Source organism: Haliotis asinina, chromosome 9, assembly GCF_037392515.1.
Source record: "Haliotis asinina isolate JCU_RB_2024 chromosome 9, JCU_Hal_asi_v2, whole genome shotgun sequence".
Lineage (NCBI taxonomy): Eukaryota > Metazoa > Mollusca > Gastropoda > Lepetellida > Haliotidae > Haliotis > Haliotis asinina.
Genome location: NC_090288.1, coordinates 8,894,515 through 8,914,572, shown reverse-complemented (window position 1 = coordinate 8,914,572; position 20,058 = coordinate 8,894,515). Strand labels below are relative to the sequence as shown.

Genomic DNA, 20,058 nt, shown 5'->3' with positions numbered 1-20,058 from the left:
GTTCCAACAGATATACTTTTTACTTAACATATACTTCTTGTGTTCAACAACCATGAGCTCAAAACACAAATAGTATCTGAAATCTGAGAAAACTCACATGTTCAAAAATAAACAAAACATTCAGTCAGTGTGAACAGTCAGATAAAGGGTTGAAACATTTGCTCCAATGTTCAATATTTCCAAGAGCACACACACATGCACACACACTCATGTAATATATTTAATAAATTCAAATCATAATAAATACCTCAAACAGACATTCACTCACACATCTTAATTACCGGTTACCATAAAAACAAGAAATGGAAACTTTAGGGACTGGCAATATACTGGAGGGGAAAAAACATGAGACTCAGGGGCTGGTTCAAAAAAGTAATATTTCAGAAGTCGTGAAAATAACTGTAGGACTCTTGCTGCATAACTTGGTGCATCAGAACAGCACCTAACCCATCCGTCTCTGTAATAAGTAACCATTCCTTGAGTTTACAAAAACTAACCCCTAAGGAACACCTTATATTTATCTCATTTATGTCTTAAGTGGAAATCCTTGTGCCTCCTCAGCAAATCTTTTATTTCACAAAACACAACCAACTCTGTGTTGAGGCATGAAGGACATCTACAGTTTGTTGAAAAGTAGGATTATAGTTTCTTCTGAATATGGAGAATTAAGAATTTAATGATTACAGACAGGTTATCAAAATGATCTATGGAACATCAGAAACATCCCCTTTAAGGACTGAAAAATATCACTTTGAACAGTTCCAGTTTTTTTTCTTCAATCAACAACTTCAAAACAAGCACAGATACATTAAATTAATTAATTTCTTGATGAATTTCGTGATAGAAAAGTTTCTACACTTTTGTCTTAATACTGTAAAATTTAATTAATATTTGTCAGTAAAACAAAATTTATTTTACACAACTGAAAAAAATAATTGCACCATATTCCTTCTCCCTTTAAGTGTTTGGAATTGCAGGATCATGCATGAACGTTGTCTAACACTTACCCTATGGACATATACCAAATCCCTGAATAATAGTTGCGATCAAGACTATATCTACCGTATTTCCCATAGTAATCTTCCAGCTCCAGTAAGCACTCAACCAATTTCAAGACAAATTTGTCAGTAATCTTGTTAAGACTGAATACTTCCGTGGCGGATCATATACTTTCTCCCTGAAAACAGCAGCGCTGATGGGCTACACAACTGCCTGGTAACTATTCAGTAAATCAAAAGTTTTAGTTTCACGTACAATCTGACGAAGTCTGATTTTCAACCACTTGATCTTATAACATAAAGGTTTAACTATCACCATCTAAATAAACTCTCTTATTTCCCTGGACGTTTCCTATGGCAAACACAGTATGTTGTAGCTGTCAGTGGTGATACTAATCTCATGACATCAGAAGCTAGTGCTCGCTATGGCTACACAATGCTGCTGCAGAGAGCACCAAAATCTTACCGTAGTGAGACTGGCAGTGGTACCAAATCATGCATGTTAGATAAGGCACTTGAGTTTATGAACACAGCACGGTTCCAGGACCATTCTGCACAATAACTGTCCTCTACAAAAGTAACATACTTCTATTGATGGACTTGGTTTATAACAGCTGGGCTGCCCTCTGGAATAAAGTCTTGCTCTTACGAGATCTCTGAATATATATACAAACTAGCTTTACCATGAAATATTGCAAAGAGATTGTCATCCTCAATTTTCCAGTCTCTATTACAAGCCTCTTGACCCATTCACCACAAAACTTCAGGTCAAATCATTGCAGAATTTCTACTGCACTATCAAAATAGAAGCCTTCCAAGAGTCACTTGTTTGAGTGGCATTATAGAAGTTGGGGAGTACACTATAGTACACGCTTTGTGGATACTGTTGCAACAATTCCTGCTTTACAACGGTATAAGAATCTGCAATGAAATGTCCCACTCACAATATAAAGAAGTTGTTATCCATAAACCGTGTTCTATAGTGTACTTCAAAGAGTGAGCTCTTAAAATACTTTGGGAATGAACCCATTTTACTGTTGGAATTCTCAGATGTATGAGACAATACACCAGTGGATATTCCAGGTACTTGCATGATGTCTTAGACCATGAGAAGAACTAACTAGATTGTGTGATTTTCTTTTGTGCCTCAAAATGGACTCTAAATGAAGTTTGGTGGTGGAAGGATCCTTACTTGAATTCCCCCTTGATAACTGAGGATGAGATATTGTGAAAGCGCTCTGGTTCACTATCACACATCTGACTACACTGAGTGTTACAATATATTCTCTTGTAAGCTGCATCTCTGCAATATACTAATGAACAGAAAAAGCAAACACACTGTTTCAGCAGAAAGGAGAACATTCAGCATACATGTAATAAAATAGGCGAATAATGTTAGCATAATATCTGACTGCGTGTAGCACTGTCCTTAAGGGTCTCATGTAATAAATGAAAGTATATCCTTAACGGTTCAGCATATGCTGTTGATAACATAACAACTTCACTTATAAAGCCACAAGGCATTGAAGATGATATTTCTCATGAACAATTAATGCTTAGGATCTGGAAAAGAATTTGGTGATGAACTATGAATATGAAGAATGTAATGACAGACCATGTGACAGACAACATCCAAGGACTCTCATTCCGGGGTGCTAAATCAGTCAATCAGCAACAAAAGAGTATGACACAGGTGCACTATACATGTATTACGATTTGGAAATTGTACAAGTAATAAGTCATTTTACTACAGAGATATTGAATAAATTCAATTTCTTTCATTTCATTCATTTCTGTGAAAAATAATGATGTTTTTAATGGTAGTGTTTGAAAGGTGACTATTGAAAAATGAACAGATTACATTACAAAGTATCCATTGCCAAGTGAAAAAAAAGTATAAACAGCTCCCTGACCTTGTCAGTGTGTTGTGTTTAATGCTGATTTGAAAAGTATTTCAGTTACATCACAGGTCCAAGTAAAGTCCAAAGTGATGCATCTTGCAGATACAAGCCACACCAGGGATACCTTAGAGATACCCTAGAGACCTGTGCGATACCTTGGAGAGTGGACATGGTGCTCACAAACCATAAAGTATTTCAGCTACATCACAGGTCCAAGGAATGTCCAAAGTGATGCAGGTTGCAGGTATAACCTACACCAGGGATACCCTAGAGATACCCCAGAGATACCCTAGAGACCCTTGAGATACCTTGGAGAGTGGACATGGTGCTAACAAACCAAGGATGTTAATTAGGGTGCTTCTAGTAATCAAGCACATGATTAGAGGATCCTGTCATGTCAAAAGAGGTGAGGTTGCCTGTGATCTGAAGGCTGCTTCAAGACATGCCATTTATTAACAGGAAAATCCTCCAAAACATGCAACAATCAATCAAATGCATGAAAAATATCTGCAAGATCATTGGAACCTATTTCTTTAGGAATAACCGTTGATGAATAATTAACATAACTTCTGAAATCATTCAAAATATAAATAATGGCTGTCTGACAAAAGACATATTTAGCAAATATATCCCATTTTAAACAGATGCAGTGATAAAAACACTGACTGTCTTGGGTCAATCAAGAGTTTGAAATCAGTGTAGTGATTGTCTTCCTGCATGCTGTACTGAGCTGCTTGTAACAACTTGTACTCTGCTGCTTGAGAAAAATGAAATTGGAAGACTTAGCCATCTGAGAAAAATAACATGAATTTGGCCACTGTGTTGATAATAGGTTTGTGTGAAATAAGCTGTTTTTTCAGGGTGCTTGAGCACCTTTGGAAACAGCAGTCAGCAGTTCATGAATGATTGATCCTCTCTGTAAAGGCTTGGTGGAATTTGTGAAATAGTTCTATGTCATGGTGACAAGAACATGCCAGATGTGTGTTAGGGCAGGGATGAGTCCAAATCCCCATGCCCACGTCCCCATCACAGCCTTTTTATTAGGTATTTGTTGAGGCCACTATGATACTTGTCCATGAGAGTTTGGTTTCGGCCATATGGCAATGGGATGATAGTGCACCGACCAACTGGACACCAGTCATTAGTCTACCGACTAAATGGTCATCAGACAGTGGAATTCAGACCAACTGGTCATCAGACAGTAGAGTTCAGTCCAACAGGTCATCAGACAGTACAGTTCAGACCACCTGGTCATCAGACAGAGGAGTTCAGACCAACAGGTCATCAGACAGTAGAGATCAGACCTGTCGGCCATCAGACAGTAGAGTTCAGACCTATAGACTATCAGACAGTTCATTACAACTTCACCAACAAAATAAGGAAACATATATCATAGCAAATATTGTGTAGGAAGTCACATTACTTTGCAACAGGAGTTAACAAGAGAGCTACAAACACAGCGCTCAAACATATGGGATACAAAGTGTAAAACCTTAAATTGCACAGTACAAAAATCAACCTGTTTGTTTGCATGGACAAGAAAATACACATGTATAGTAAAAAACAAATAAAATCCATCAGCATTTCTAACAATAAATAACCATAACACACACCCCTGATGATGCCATTTGCGTTTAAATTGTGATTTTGTCCAAAATTGAACAGCTGTGCATAGGTATTAATTTCACCAGAAAAAGGTGACTGTTTAACCAATTTACAGCTGCTATCCATACTATCACACTATTTCAAATCAAATAAATAAATTCTGTTACAAATTGACCAAAATGAACAATGAATTATACAGAGGAAATACAGAAAGTATATTTGCAATTGTCAAAACAGTTCAAGTCTTGTATTTTTTTATACTACCAACTTAAAATTTTGAGGCTAAAGCTCTGTAAACGAAAGGCAAAATCTTCCCCATTTCTATATGAAAAAAAAAGTCTTCCAGAAATGGTTGCGGTATCAATCAAAGAAACTCGACAGCAGAACACAAACTGTAGAACACAGTAGACCCAGTAACTCACAAAATATCAAACAGCATAATGAGCTCACCAACCCCAAATGCACTGAATCAGACATGTAGAAATTGTGAAGACATCCTCCTAGATCAAAGAACAGATTCATGACTGACATTACATGAGAAGCAGAGCCAGGGATAACTGTCTCCTACTATATACTTGGCCTCACATCAAATCCAAACATCAGGAATGATTCCTAACTGTTGTCAAATAATTGCTAAGAAGCAAATATTGCAATAGTGACACATATTTTTCTGACAACTTACCAACTGTAAGACCAAAATTTGAGCCAATATTTTTTTCCAATCCTAAATCAAGTCATGTCTCCACATTAGGGAAGTCTTGACAAACACTGACATCTGTAAGTACTGGTCAACGAACACAAACACAATCATAAACCATCACCAAAACATCCCTCCCTCCAAACTTTTGATTAGTCAATTTACTGCAGTGTACTGCAGGAATGTCAACCCATTTTCATTCTTATTCTAAGATATTCGCAGTCAAGATACCAAGAGGAAAATTTACTCTGACCAACCTCATGAGTACGTTTAATTTGAGTTAGCATTATATCATCGAATCAATCAACCAGCCTGACAATATGTATCAGGTATTTCAACTTCTATATGTCGGATAAACAATTATTTCTTTGGGTATTTATTTTCAAGTAAGAACATGTTGTAAGCAACTGATACTAGAGAATAGCTAGAGGTGGTGCACTGTCTGCTGACATCACGGTTAACATCTGGCTTTTGAATACCCAGTTTTCATCAATAAGAGTAACAAAGGACCAGACTGAAGTATCACAATGCTTTACTGCATAATTACGACAGTGAAGAGGATTTGGACACTTCAGGTCAGACCAAACTGGTCACAGCTCATTTCTGTGTAGATTTTCTTCAGTCTTTGACTAACAAACTAATCGCTATGTCTATCCTTGATTATATACTCGATGCTGACAGACACTGCAGAAACAAAATGACATCTGCTACCTACATCCTGCCCAGGAAGTGTACTTTGCTTCAGGTGTGGACACTTCAGGTCAGACCAAACTGGTCACAGTTCACTTCTGTGTAGATTTTCTTTAGTCTTTGACTTACAGACTAGAGGGTATGTCTATCCTTGATTATTTACTCAATGCTGACACTGCAGAAGCAAAATGACATCAGCTACCTATATCCTGTCCAGAAACTGTACTTTGTAGGAAACATAGTTTTGAGAAAGTGTATCCAATTATGGCAAATTTGAATAATATAATGAAATCTGACAGCAGATACTTCCCCCTTGATGATGCAGGGTCTGCATTTCCACAGACCATACAGACTGTATGTTGGTTGATATACCAACAATTACCATATTTAAGCTGTGTGCTTGATAATGAAATATTCCCCCTAAGTTAATATAATCTTAAAAAATAATTGAGCTCAGAGCTTGATTGATAAAGACTTTGTGAGTTGTATGCATTAAGATGGCTTACTACTGAGTATCTGACCTGTCTCCGCAGTCCAATGATTACACAATGAATGTGCATACTGGTGTATGCCGTGTGCTTTACCAAGGGACATCACTCCCAACAAAAATGATGAAAAGCCTTAACTTAGGTCCATGAAAAATGGGGGAAAATCTTGCTTTCAGGTCCAAATAGTTTAATTTAGTTTAAATACAGGAAATCCAAGTACAGTCCAAAATTCAGTCCCAAGTCAAAAGAAAATGTCAGGAAATTCATTAAAAATTAGAATTCAGGATTTCTGTCGTCTTGTGGTTTGTTAGAGATGAACTGTCCTTCAATGAAAACAGCACCGATAAATAAGAACAACTGTTATAGCCTTATTTGCATCATTGAACAAAAGCATAAATGCTTATTTCATATCACTGAATAAAGTGAAATCTGAAAATGAAATGTCATATATGTCAGAGATTAAAAAGTAAGAAATTTCAGTTTTAAAAGAGCAGGGATATTTCTAGATTACTCCAGCAAATTTTAAGAAGCCCAGATCCACACGAACCATCAATATAGCAGTACAGTGCCACATCTGTAACCACAAGTTCATACTGCATCACCTGAATAAATAAGTTGTGTCATAGTGTATAAATATGTACACTCTGACAATACTTAAAATGAAGTGAAATAATACAGATGCCAAATCAAAAGAAATACATGAATATTTAAACAAATATATGTGTAACTGTTTATCATAGAAATAACGTTATCCTTCCCCAATAGCTGATGATTACAAGTGTCAGTGATTTGTACAACTGAATAAAATCTAACTAACATGAAAATATCCTTGAAAATGTAATAAATTTTTCAACTTGACACACTGTATAATTTGTTGTGCAGCCATGACTTGACAGAATCTTCAGTTGCCAACATTCACAGACATGCCATTACCATATAATCTTGTGCTGTCGTAAAAGACAAGCTTTGTACATAAACATGACTGATCTTGAACCTGCAGATGACTGCACCAATTCCTAGTTGAAAACTACAGGTCAACAAACGATGTAGTAACCTTGAGGTTCTTGAAAGGCATTTAGAAGTCGGTATTCTGATATACGACAAAATGTTATGGATTTAAACTTCTTCTTTATTGTTTTCACAACGTTTCTGGGCTATTCCTTGCCACCTGACGAAGGAAGGAATAGCCTTCCAAACAATAAAGAAGAAGTTGACATCCATAACATTTTGTCGTATATCAGATGCTGTAACCTTGATAATATGGTATATTTTATGTTCCATTGATATCGATACCGCTATTAGGCCTCATTCAAAGTGTTAAAACCTTGTCTACTAACAATAACATCAGGACAACTGATCATGGAATGAACACATTTCTCTAAGTCAAACATACAGATAAATAATTGGCAACTATATGTTGCCATGGTAACAATGCGGGACGATTCTGGTAACAATTTGGCCATTTAAACTCTGTTGAACAATTCCACTGAAGGTTCTGTAATAAAGAATTGCTGGCTCATCTTTTTCCGACATAAAAACATTGGTGGACGATTGTGTTGAAGATTATACAATGAAGATGCTGTTGGTGAATTCTTGGAAATGTTTAGCCTGAAAATACTGTTTGCAAATTATGTTGAATGTTTTGCCATGGAGACATTTTGGGCCAATTCTTCGAACGATTTAGCCAGTAAACATTGTTGGGTGATTCTCTGTTGAAAGTGTATTTCAGTGGAGCCGCTGACTTCGGTGCCACGGAGTACAATGCTGGCTAGAGGATGAAGGACGATGGAATACGTGATGTAGCAACCGTTTAGAAGATGATATGAGAGGTCAGTCTATACAATCTGTAACATCCATATGTTAATAATCCTAGCACACTAGCTCGTACACTCCACCGTAGGACTCGGCCCAACACTGACCCTTCAGGCACTCTGAAAGTGACAAGAAAATACCGGGGTAATGAGAGTGTTAACATGAACAGACACCCAACATTAATTTATTCAGCAATCTTGTAAGGTCAACACCCTCTTAAGAATCATACAATACAGTGTGCTCCTGTCCTCTTAAACTTCAACAGTCATCAGCTATCTGAACAGCTTGGCTTGTAGCACTTGTGCGAGTTTACTTGTATGCTGATTTTAGCAATATTCCAGTAAAATCATGGCAGGGACACAAGAAATGGGTTTGACACATTGAACCCACTGATTTGAACCGACGAGGGACAAATGATGAGAGAATGCTTTAAACCTGAGGTTACCAATGCCCCTTTTTCGAAAGACATGACTTCAAACGTCTTGCAATTCATCTATTAAACTGAAATGCTTATTTATAACTTAAGATATTTTGGCCGTAAGGTGACTGAAGACTCACATGAGTATCTCCTGAATGTTGTGCTCCTTGCTCCAGTTGGCAACGATGCCAGGCACGTGACCAATTCCAACAACACCAACAACCACAGAAGGAATGTACCCTGAAGTCAGACACAGTCATAATCAGTGACTCACATAAACTGGAATTTAATGAACATTCTTGAAGTTGGAAAATGGCGTTCAAAACAGGTTGATGTGTTGTCATATTTAATTCAAACTACTCAACAATTTTTAATCAAAGTAATTACCATTAAAAAATCATGAGCAACATTTGTGTTGTGTTTGTTGGTTGCTGTTTTCACACACCACTCAAGAAATTTGATGGCAGCAAGTAAATACATGATTGAGTGAGTATGATTTACACCACTGTATCACCCACTGCACCCATTGGAGAATCGAACCTGGATCTTTTGCAAGATGAGTGAACATTTCAACCACTAGGATATCGCACCACCCCAGTTAAAGAAATATATGACAAATCTAAGGTAATCAAATGATTGACATTTCAAGCATACCAATCCATGTAAAATTCAAACCAGGACATGCACCATGTATGTGACACCAGACCTTCAGATCCCATCAGTCGACTGAAGACCAGGTCTAGCCTGTCTGTACATGTCTGCCATAACATGATGCAATTTAAGCCATGTTTACCATCTAAAGGACCTCATATAGCAACTGTTCCAAGTTTACGAATGAAGAAGCTGAACCTGAGAGGGTCAACCCTTATATCAGGTGTTCCGAGTTAGTTCCCTGACCTTCAGGTACTTGGGGGCAGTGAATGGGTCGGGCAGCCATCTTCAGTGAGTGTGCAAGGTACAGATCACGCTCTTCCACAAAGACTCGACTAAGGGCAGGGAACTCTCCTGTCATCTCCCTCAACATCTGTTCCAGCAGGTCGCGCTGCTTGCACTTCTCAACATCTTCCTTGCTGTAAACACCATAAACGTAAAGAGTTACCCACCACAATGGTTGTGTGGGTAGAGTGGGGTGTTGGATGGGCAGTGCATTCAGTTCAATGATGAAAGGGCTGCTTAGATCAGCATTTCATATTTCGGTTAAGAGCCTAATGTGGAGCGAAGTCCACAGACAGTCATGAGATGCTTACAAATTTTTAAAACCAGATGGCTAAAATCCTGACTAAGAATCAAAATCCAATTATTGCAGAGCTAGGGGAAGCAAAATGCACAGTTCTAATGTAAGAAAGTGGCTGTGTACCTGTATAAACAGGGTTTTAGGTCAACTCACAAACATGGGATCATGGGGACCCCTAATTATTGGTTCTAAGGGTCCTGGAAGTAATGGTTTACAGAACTCTATGTTTTGATAATTTCCTAGAATAAATCATTGATCATATGATGGGTGAAATATGAAAGTAGCTGTTCTGAAAGAAAAAAACTAAACACTTAGTAAAGAGAAAGACATGATGTGACTACAACAATTAATACCGTGCGTCAAAATGGAAGAGAGAGCAGGGATTTTTTGTGTGTGTGATGCATAATACCATCTAAATATAATGATAGCAACTTTTTAATTGAAAAGTTGTGACAATATAAGCCTGCTGGAAATACAAATAACACTGTATACCTACTACACGTACCAACAAACTACTACCGACAACTTCTTATGCAATTAGTACTACCCATATTGACAAGAACATAAGTCTACTCAATGTATCTGACAGCAATCCTACCTGATAGGATCCTTGGATGTGATGAGGTACCATGCGAGCCTGATCTTCTGCCACAGGGAGAGGGCTGCCAAGGCTCTCTTCAGGGTGATCTGTATTGGACGATCTCCTAACTGAAGGCGACACCCAGGCACTCGTCGTGACTGCACATAACACAGGTTATCTTAGAATACTAACATACAGAGAGGAAATCTGACTCTGTATATGTGTGGGAGGGATTAATTATTTTAAGCCAAGAAATTAATACAATAAGCACCAATAACAGACCTCCTGGAATGCCCTGCGGAACTCTCCCCCTGGTGCCATACCCAGTTCCTTGGTGAGATGAGCGGACATGCTGAGAAGCAATAAGTGCATAACACCCTGGATCATACCGCTCTGCAACAGGAAAGCAGTTACCATGGTTACTGATAAATTTGATCATACCACTCTGTAATAGGAAATTAACAACCTTGCTTGTATATATAGGCACGTGAAACGTAACATTTTAATACATCATGATAGTGAACAATGTATTTATGTTTCACTGAAAGTTACATGTATTATACATTATGCAGAAACTGTGACTGATTTACCAAACTTTTGAAAGATTTTGAATTACCAAAAGTGCCAGCTAAGAGTCACCTGATGTACACAAAGTTTCACAAGGAAATTCTTCATGGTATAAAACTGGTGTTCCAGAAATGACACATGACGAATGGAAAAACATAACGTACTCCTATATCCATGCTAAACTTTCTATAGGCAAGGATAAAAATAATCATGATAATATGTGGCATTGCTATTTTCACCCTTAGTTTCAAAAGATTTAATATTTTGAATGCTGTCTGCAATATAAAATATGAACTGAAAGATGAAGTCCACTAAACTATACTTAGTCTGATGTGTGGAGCTAATACAGTCCCCTGTAAACACAATCTAACAAAACCGAAGACAGCAGATGTGTGGGTGAAGACTGCAGAAGAGCAGTGTCTTTACCTGTTTGATTGCCATCCTGATTTTCTCCATGTTGATGTTCTTGGCCTCCTCCAGAAGCGTGGCTTCGTCTAGCTCCAGGATGTTGATCCGACTCTTACACAGCTCCACCATCACAAAGTCAGGTTGCGTCGACCGGATTACCTGCAACATGAGTAGATTTAGGGCATTTACCCAGCTCTAGCAAGCCAAAATTGTCACAAGGTGTTTTTGGTCAACTCTACCTACAAAATAGCATTGCTCAAATGACTGGAAAGTTTGAGGACATGTGTTTGACATGTGAAAATGCGAGTTTGACAACTCTTGAAATTCTAACAAGTTATCACAAGCTGCCCCCACATATTTGAAAGGACGAATCATCTGACAGTTACTTGATGTTTTTTCAGACTAAGTTCGAATCATTTCTAAGAAATCATGAAAAATATAAATGCCATATATCTGTAAACAGTCAAAGGCACCACTTTGAGATCTACCTCATACATCTGCCAAGATTTGTTGAAAGATATCAAATGGTTTGCTCCAGAAACAAAGCCCATCACTCTCTTTTGAGACTAAGTCTGAAACGTCTCTGAATTCTGAATCCTATCTGCCAAGTTCTGCATAAAGTTTATGAAGTTTCCGGAAACAGAGCCCCCATCCCTCCCTTTTGAAGTCCAAATCATTTCCATGGAAACTGGGAAAATGATTGACTACAAAAATTTGTAAAAAGCAAAAGGCACCACTTTGGGGTCTGCCTCATATATCTGCCAAGTTTTGCAGAAAGATATTAAGAAGTTTTTGAGTTGTGCTCTGGAAATGACAGCATCCCTCCCTTTTGAGACTAGTCTGAATCATTTCCATTAAAAAAGGGAAAGTGATATATCACAAAAACAGAAAAAGGGACCACTTTAAGATCTTCAACATATATCTGCCAAGATCTGCTGAGCTGTGCTCTGAAAACGAAACCCATCCCTCCCTTTAGAAGTCCAAATTGTTTCCATAGAAACCAGGTTGAACAAAAATGCCAAATATCTATAAACAGCAAAAGGCACCACCTTGGGGTCTGCCTCACATATCTGCCAAGTTTTGCAGAAAGTTATTAAGAAGTTTTCAAGTTGTGCTCCAGAAACGAAGCCCATCCCTCCCTTTTGAGATTAAGTACAAATCATTTCCATGGCAACGAAGTAGAATAACAAGAGTCATCAGAAGATGACATATCCCCCTGGCCCCGACATATTTGAAAGGACAAATCATCTGACAGTTACTTATTGTGTTTTTAGGCCAAGTCTGAATTGTTTCCATGGAATTCATGAAAAATATATATGCCATATATCTGTAATCAAAAAAAGTCACCATTTCAAGACTTGTCTCATATATCTGCCAAGATCTTTTGAAAGATATGAAATGGTTTTCGAGTTGTGCTCCGGAAACGAAGTCGTCTGTTCATGGAACCGAGAAAATAATACATAATAAAATCCTGTAAATAGTCAATAAATAGCAAAAGGCACCACTCTGCTACCAAGTAACACTGACAGATATGAAGAAGTTTTTGAGTTCTGCTCCGGAAACAGAACACACCTCTCACTTTTGAGAGTAAGTCCGAAATGTTTCCATGGAAACCAAGAAAATAATAAATCACAAAAACCTGTAAGTAGCAAAAGGCACCACTTTCGGTTCCAATTGATATATGTACCAAGTTTTGAAGAAAAATATTGAACGTTTTTTGAGTTCTGCTCCGGAAACGAAGCACATCCCTCCATTTTGAGACTAAGTCCGAAACGTTTCCATAGAAACAGAGAAAATAATAAATCACAAAAACCTGTAAATACCAAAAGGCACCACTTTGGGGTCTGCCACACATATCTACCACGTAACACTGACAGATATTAAGAAGATTTTGAGTTCTGCTCCGGAAACGAAACAAACCTCTCACTTTTCAGACTATGTCCGAAACGTTTCCATGGAAACCGAGAAAATAATAAACCACAAAAACCTGTAAATAGCAAAAGGCACCACTTTGACATACCTACCAAGGTTTGCAGAAAAATATTAAAAGGTTCTTGAGTTTTGCTCCAGAAACGAAGCTTATCCCACCATTTTGAGACTATGTCCGAAACGTTTCCATGGAAACCGAGAAAATAATAAATCACAAAAACCTGTACATAGCAAAAGGCACCACTTCAGCTTCTGACTGATATATTTACCAAGTTTTACAGAAAAATATTGAACGGTTTTTGAGTTCTGCTCCAGAAACGAAGCTTATCCCACCATTTTGAGACTATGTCCGAAACGTTTCCATGGAAAACGAGAAAATAATAAATCACAAAAACCTGTACATAGCAAAAGGTACCACTTCAGTTTCTGATTGATATATCTACCAAGTTTTGCTGAAAAATATTGAACGGATTTGGAGTTCTGCTCCGGAAACGAAGCCCACCCCACCAAAAGACTAACACCAAAATGTTCCATGGAAAAAACAAGAAAATATAAATGCCAAAAATCAGTAAATAGCAAAAGGCACAACCATAGGCTGAGATTACTATATCTATCAAGTTTGGTCTAAAAATATTGAACGGTTTCTGAGTTATGCTCCGGAAACAAAATGATTATGGACGGATGGGGGACGGACGGACAGACGAGGCGTCAACGATATCCCCCCGCATTATATGCCGGGGGGATAAAAATGATAAAAATCTGTAAATGGTCAAAGGTACCACTTAAGCTTATGTTCAATATATCTGCCAAGTTTCGGTAAAAGATATCGAACATTTTTCCAGTTGTGCTCCAGAAATGATGGTCACCCCTCCCTTTGAGACTAAGTTCAAATCATTTCCATGGAAACCAAGAAAAATAAAAACGACAAAATTCTGGAAATAGCAAAAAGCACCACGTTATATTATATATGTGCCAATTTTTGTTGAAAAATATTGAATGGCTTTGGAGTTGTGCGCCGGCAACAAAATGATTACGGACCTGATGGACAGACAGACGAGGCGTTGACAATATCCCCCCCTGCATTACAACAAGTGTTGTCCAACTTTGGTTTTCTGTGTGAAGGACTCCTACATACATGGATAATCAAATATGCCCATAAACACATTCAGATTATCTAATATGCCCTTCAACACACACAGATCATCAATGCTCACTGACTGAGGATAGTTTAATGGCGCTTTTAGCAATATTTCAGTAATATCACGGCAGAGGGACACCAGAAGTGAGCTTCACACATTGTGCCCATATGACGATTTGAAAGTGGGTATTAAATGTGACAAGCAAACGACTCAGCCATTAGGTTACTCCACCTCCCCGAGATAATCTAGAATACCCCAACATGCACATACAGGATACCCTGACATATGTACCTTTGAGACATCCTCTTGACTCTCCAGACTGAAGTGAGCTGTTCCCACCACGTACACCTTGCTGCCGTCTAGCGTCTCCAGAGTCGTCACAGTGTCAGGGAGGTCGGGATTGGAATCTCGCCGTCTCATGGGATACGACATCTCATCATTGTCCTCAATGTCTGTCTCCTCCCCACTCTCATCTTCACTCACTTCATCCTCTTCTTCTGTACAACACAATGAGGTTACCTTGGTTACAGACTTGGTCTATGTTTTAAGTGTCTGTTGTTTAATGCAATAACTTTGAAACAAGTGAAGTGAGTGAGTGAGTGACTTAAGTTTTATGCCACATTTTAGTAACATTTCAGCAACATCACGGTGAGGGACACCAGAAATGGACATCAAACTTTGTACATATGTGGGGAATTGAACCCAGGTCTTCGGTGCGACAGGTGAACACTCTAACCACTGGGTTACCCAGGAAGTGAAAGCAAGTGTCTGGCCAATAAATCATGTCGCACAGATCATGACACATGCACTTTGCTGAAGCATATAGAGTGTGATGCAGATATGAATCAGGGACCTATTGGGACAGCCCAGTACTGTGTATTGACAAGTCAATACCAGGATTGTCCTCCAGGAACAGCACAGATATACAGTTATCATTAGCTATACCACATGATTCTTTAATATTACAGAGAACTGATTATAAATAACATTGTCCTTTTGAAAATCAGACCAAAAATAAATATTTTACAGGAAAATAAAGTGTTACTTTTTACTGTTAAAATTCTGGGTCAAAGTTTGGATTGACTTTGAATTGATAATATCACAGCTAACTGTATTGGAATAACTTCAGCCTCTGAAATCCAACACACATCGTCAGTAAGCAATATCAGAGATGCCAAGCCTGAATCAAATGAAGGGTTGGGCTAGAGGGGGCACACACCCCTTTTGACTGTGGGGGTCTGCTGGTAGGACCCTATGAAGATCTTTAGATTTAGCAGGGAAATATGCAATTTCTGGGCATACTTTAATCAGATAGTACTTAACTCAAATGAACAAATTTAAATGGCTATTTACTAAAATTCTTTCAAACATTCTAAATTAATAAACATCTTTGTATTTTCTAAAAAATCTGAGCATTTTTTGTAGACAAATCTGAAAGTGAATTTTGTATTTGAAAATTGGAGTAACTCCTCTCTGTAATATAATAGTCAGCTATAACTGGTTGCTCACCGTCGGATAGCATCTCTCCCAGTTCTCCATCATCTGGCGGTAACAAAGCATTACCATCCGCTGCTGCTGTATGTCCCACCCCTGTTCTCTCTACGCCTGTGGGGGTAGGTGCTATAGGGCCTCCCTGCTGTTCAGGAATATGTGCACTGTTGTTTGCATCATTGTCCTGTGTATGTGACCTCAAATCAGATAGGTCATCTTCCGGTGGATCACTTGTTCCATCTGTTTCTAAACTAACTTCTTTAGACTGTGACTTATCTCCGGCATCAGCTTCGGATTTCAGTATAGGTGTGGCAGATTCCATACTTTATCTGTATACTTTTATTTGCTGAAAATGACAACATAACTGTGATACTGACAATGTCAATGAGTGCATCATGTGAAACAGTTCTGGTTAATCATACACACTGATCAAGAGAAGTTAATGAACACCCCATTTTTGCATCTGATAGTTACTACGTCATCATTAAGATAGGATATTTACTAGCGCACACATCAATGCAACTAGTAAATGCTCCAGCCTCTGATATTTTTATTGATCATTGGATGTCAATCTCAAGGGCATAGTTTATTATCAATCTCAACTCCCTAGGAATTAAACACCTCTTGCAGCACCTAGTTAATGTGGCTTTTTAATCCTTACGAGTACCCATTCACGGCTTGGTGGAATGTGACACAGTCACAGTACTTTATCCAAGTTTACTGCACATTGCTGGACCCTCAGCTAGGTGTTTGCATGTATTCCTGTGGCCACCATCTGTTCACACACAAACGGATTGGTGGGTTCCTTTAAGCGCACAGGGTTGTTTACTGTATACTGGGAGTTGTGACTACATGGAAATAGTCTCTCCAATAGTGACTCCAATCCTGACATGCCAAGCTTGCTGCAATCACTAGCTTGATGCCTTAGCACGCCCAACATCCCAATAAGTCAATGAACTTAATTTGCAATGGTTGGTATATATAAAATCATAATGACTAGGATAGTTGGGATGATATTGTTAAGTATGCTGAAAGCTGAAAAAACAATAACCAATGAAAACAGGACATTATCTGGGCCTGCTGTGAGGCTGATGTACATGACACAAAGTCTGCAGAAAATGTCAATAAAAATCACCAAGATGGACTTAAAATTTCCCGAGTCATCACATTCATAAGGGTAACCAATCCCATAACCAATGCTAATTGTTATGGCTTTGCATTGTGTCTTTTTATTCACAAGAGAGCCTGATGAACCTCTCATTGGTCACCCAAGATAGCACACCTGGCAACTTATTGTATGATGTCCGCCATTCTAAGTAATTTAGTTAACCAATATTGAGCAATGAATCAATCAACGCAATGACGGTTAATTCTTTGAAAGGAGGATGTTGTTTTTACACTCGCAATTTACAGGGTGTAGTCAGTATAGATTAGTACATCTACACACACTGCCTTTTGACAAATCGGCTGTAGAAGATAAAAGTAAGTAATTAATCAGTGTGTTATCGGTTAATCCTTTGATCAATGTTTGTTTTTGTAAGTCAGCTGATGAACCCTCTTACATCACTTACATGCACATATTACATAACATACAATACATTTGCCATTACAGACCTTAATTTATAATGTTGAGTATTTACTCCAGACAGGAGAAATGCCAAATGGGAACCTTTGTTGAGTAACCTGAGAGGTGTTACCACTAATTATACCTGTTATAAATTCATTAAGTGACCACCAAGAGAATGATGACAAATAACACATGTAGGTTTACACCATCAAACGCGAGTTACAGCAAGGAATATGTAATGTCTGTGTGGCATGCAGCCTGAAAACACGTATGGGCCAAAACTGTTTGAAGGATATGAACAGAACTTCGCATTTGCTGTGTACTTGGATGAATAGGTGTAATCATTTTTTTTACATAAGAAAAATTTTAGATTTCTCTACCAAAGGCAAAGTCATCGTTTTTAGTTTATGAATTCAAATAAATCAACTGTGTGTTTTTATTATCATAGATAATAAACCAGGGTAGCTACCATAGCTACCAAAATTTAAGTATGATATTTGCTATCACAGCTGGGCCAACACTCAAAACTATCTTAATAATAAAGCTTTGCAATCTTTCGGACTGAAACAAATGGCTTGCTACGTGTCTGTAGACATCATATTTTCACATAACATGATTAAATATCGAGGTAAAAAACACAGAAATAGGATCAAATTGGATCAGTCACCATCCAAGCATCCGAAAAACAAAACTACACTGCTGGGATATTTTGTTACGATCAGACAAGGAATACCATGGATATTTCTAAATAATGGCATATGATGGGCATCCGGCTTCCTGACTGTTTAGGTGAAGAAATTCTGCTGATGTGGGCAGGAGCCCAGTCCCTTTGTCCGTCACGGTTGAGGGAGCGGGGGCTGACCAATTTGCAGTTTTGTTTCGTAATTAGACCGTTGGTGAGAAACATTATTCACTCCGCATCAGTTCCCCTTTAAAAACACAGAAATAGGATCAAATTGGATCAGTCACTATACCATCCAAGCATTAGAAAAAAAAAACACTGCTGGGATATTTTGTTACAATCAGACAAGGAATACCATGGATATTTTTAAATAATGGCATATGATGGGCATCCGGCCTCCTGACTGTTTAGGTGAAGAAATTCTACTAATATGGACAGGAGCCCAGTCCCTTTGTCCGTCACGGTCGAGGGAGCAGGCGCTGACCAATTTGCAGTTTGGTTTCGTAATTTGACTGTTGGCGAGAAACACTATTCGCTCCGCATCAGTGCCCCTTTAAATCAACACAACACTGACTCACTTATCCGCATGAAGCTGTAATTATCCGAAGTGAAGTGAAGCATGAGTGTCCAGGTGTTTTAACACGAGACAAGGTCTGCTAATCCAAATTTTTAATGACTTAATGATCAGCAGGGTTTGGGTGGTGATTAGTGGGCCTATCTGAGACTTGTACTTGAATCAAAATCACTATGCTGTTGTGGAAGTGTGTGCTCAGTACCGTTTATCTGACAGAAATCCAGATACCTGGATACTTATCTGGATGATATACACAAAAACAAATGTGTACATTCAGGGTCTCACTGTATATCTAATTTCACAGTAGTACCTTCACAGCCTCGAAACATTATAATACTCATGAATTGATTAGAACATATTGTTTAACATGCTAAGATAATACCAACTGCACCTTCTTTGGAATGTTTTTCTGCCACTTTTAGCAATAACCCAGGCCATTCCTTGAAAAACATGAGAATGAATTTGTAATCCCAACATAAGAATGAGTTAAGATTTTGGAAGTAAGTAATGAGTCACATTTAATGGACATTGAAGGTAATACAACTGGTCTTAAGACTAAGAGTACACTTATGGTGGATGAAAACCTTTACAAAGTCTAACTTTGGCAACAATATCTAGTTCCTTTGATGACCCATAAACAGCCTACACTAGAAATGTGACACTGACAGAGCGTTTAAGGTTTATCTTTCTCTGAATACTGAAGGTAATGGGGAGATTCCTGTAAGACACACAGGCTACTGCTTGGGGATTAAGTTGTTGTCTGGGGTTAGGTTAAGGCACTCAAGACTCGTAATTGAGTTGGTTTGTTTTTTAGGGGTTTTTCTATTTACTTATTTTTTCTTATTTAACATAATACTGTGTAATTCCTGCAGCTCTGTAAACAATGTAACGTAATTTCCTCTGACTGGCATATGATTGACCTACCTCAGTGGGATATAACATACATGAGCTAAGTTAGCAATTCAACCAACTGATCCTTTGATTCCGTTAGCTGCCTTTTGCGATAAGCAATCAAACCAACATTGACAAGTATAACCCGGATCTTCACTGGGCAATGTGGAAAGGCTGTGGGGTAACAGTGACTGTTAATCGTAGCCGAAAAATACATACGTCCAGAATCAAAGTCATTGTCAACTATACAAGATATTCAAAATCAAACTTACATTAAGCATGTTCTAGAAAATGATGAAAGTCACCAAGTCGCAAAATAACATGTGACCATATGGTGTGCGGTAGAAGGTCCACTGGACACCTCATGCAAAGAATAAGACATTCATA

At 38.1% G+C, this 20,058-nt stretch overlaps 1 protein-coding gene across 1 annotated transcript; it reads right to left on the bottom strand.

Moving 5' to 3' along the window:
• Positions 1-7,603: 7,603 nt before the first annotated feature.
• LOC137295574 (traB domain-containing protein-like) lies at positions 7,604-16,279 on the bottom strand. The gene is made up of 8 exons (XM_067826983.1): positions 15,976-16,279; positions 14,758-14,963; positions 11,417-11,557; positions 10,706-10,816; positions 10,442-10,581; positions 9,507-9,679; positions 8,750-8,849; positions 7,604-8,310 (listed from the first exon to the last, which is right to left on the bottom strand). The coding sequence occupies exons 1-8, from the start codon at positions 16,277-16,279 to the stop codon at positions 8,190-8,192; spliced, it is 1,296 nt and encodes a 431-aa protein (XP_067683084.1). The 3' UTR covers positions 7,604-8,189.
• Between the last annotated feature and the right edge of the window lie 3,779 nt (positions 16,280-20,058).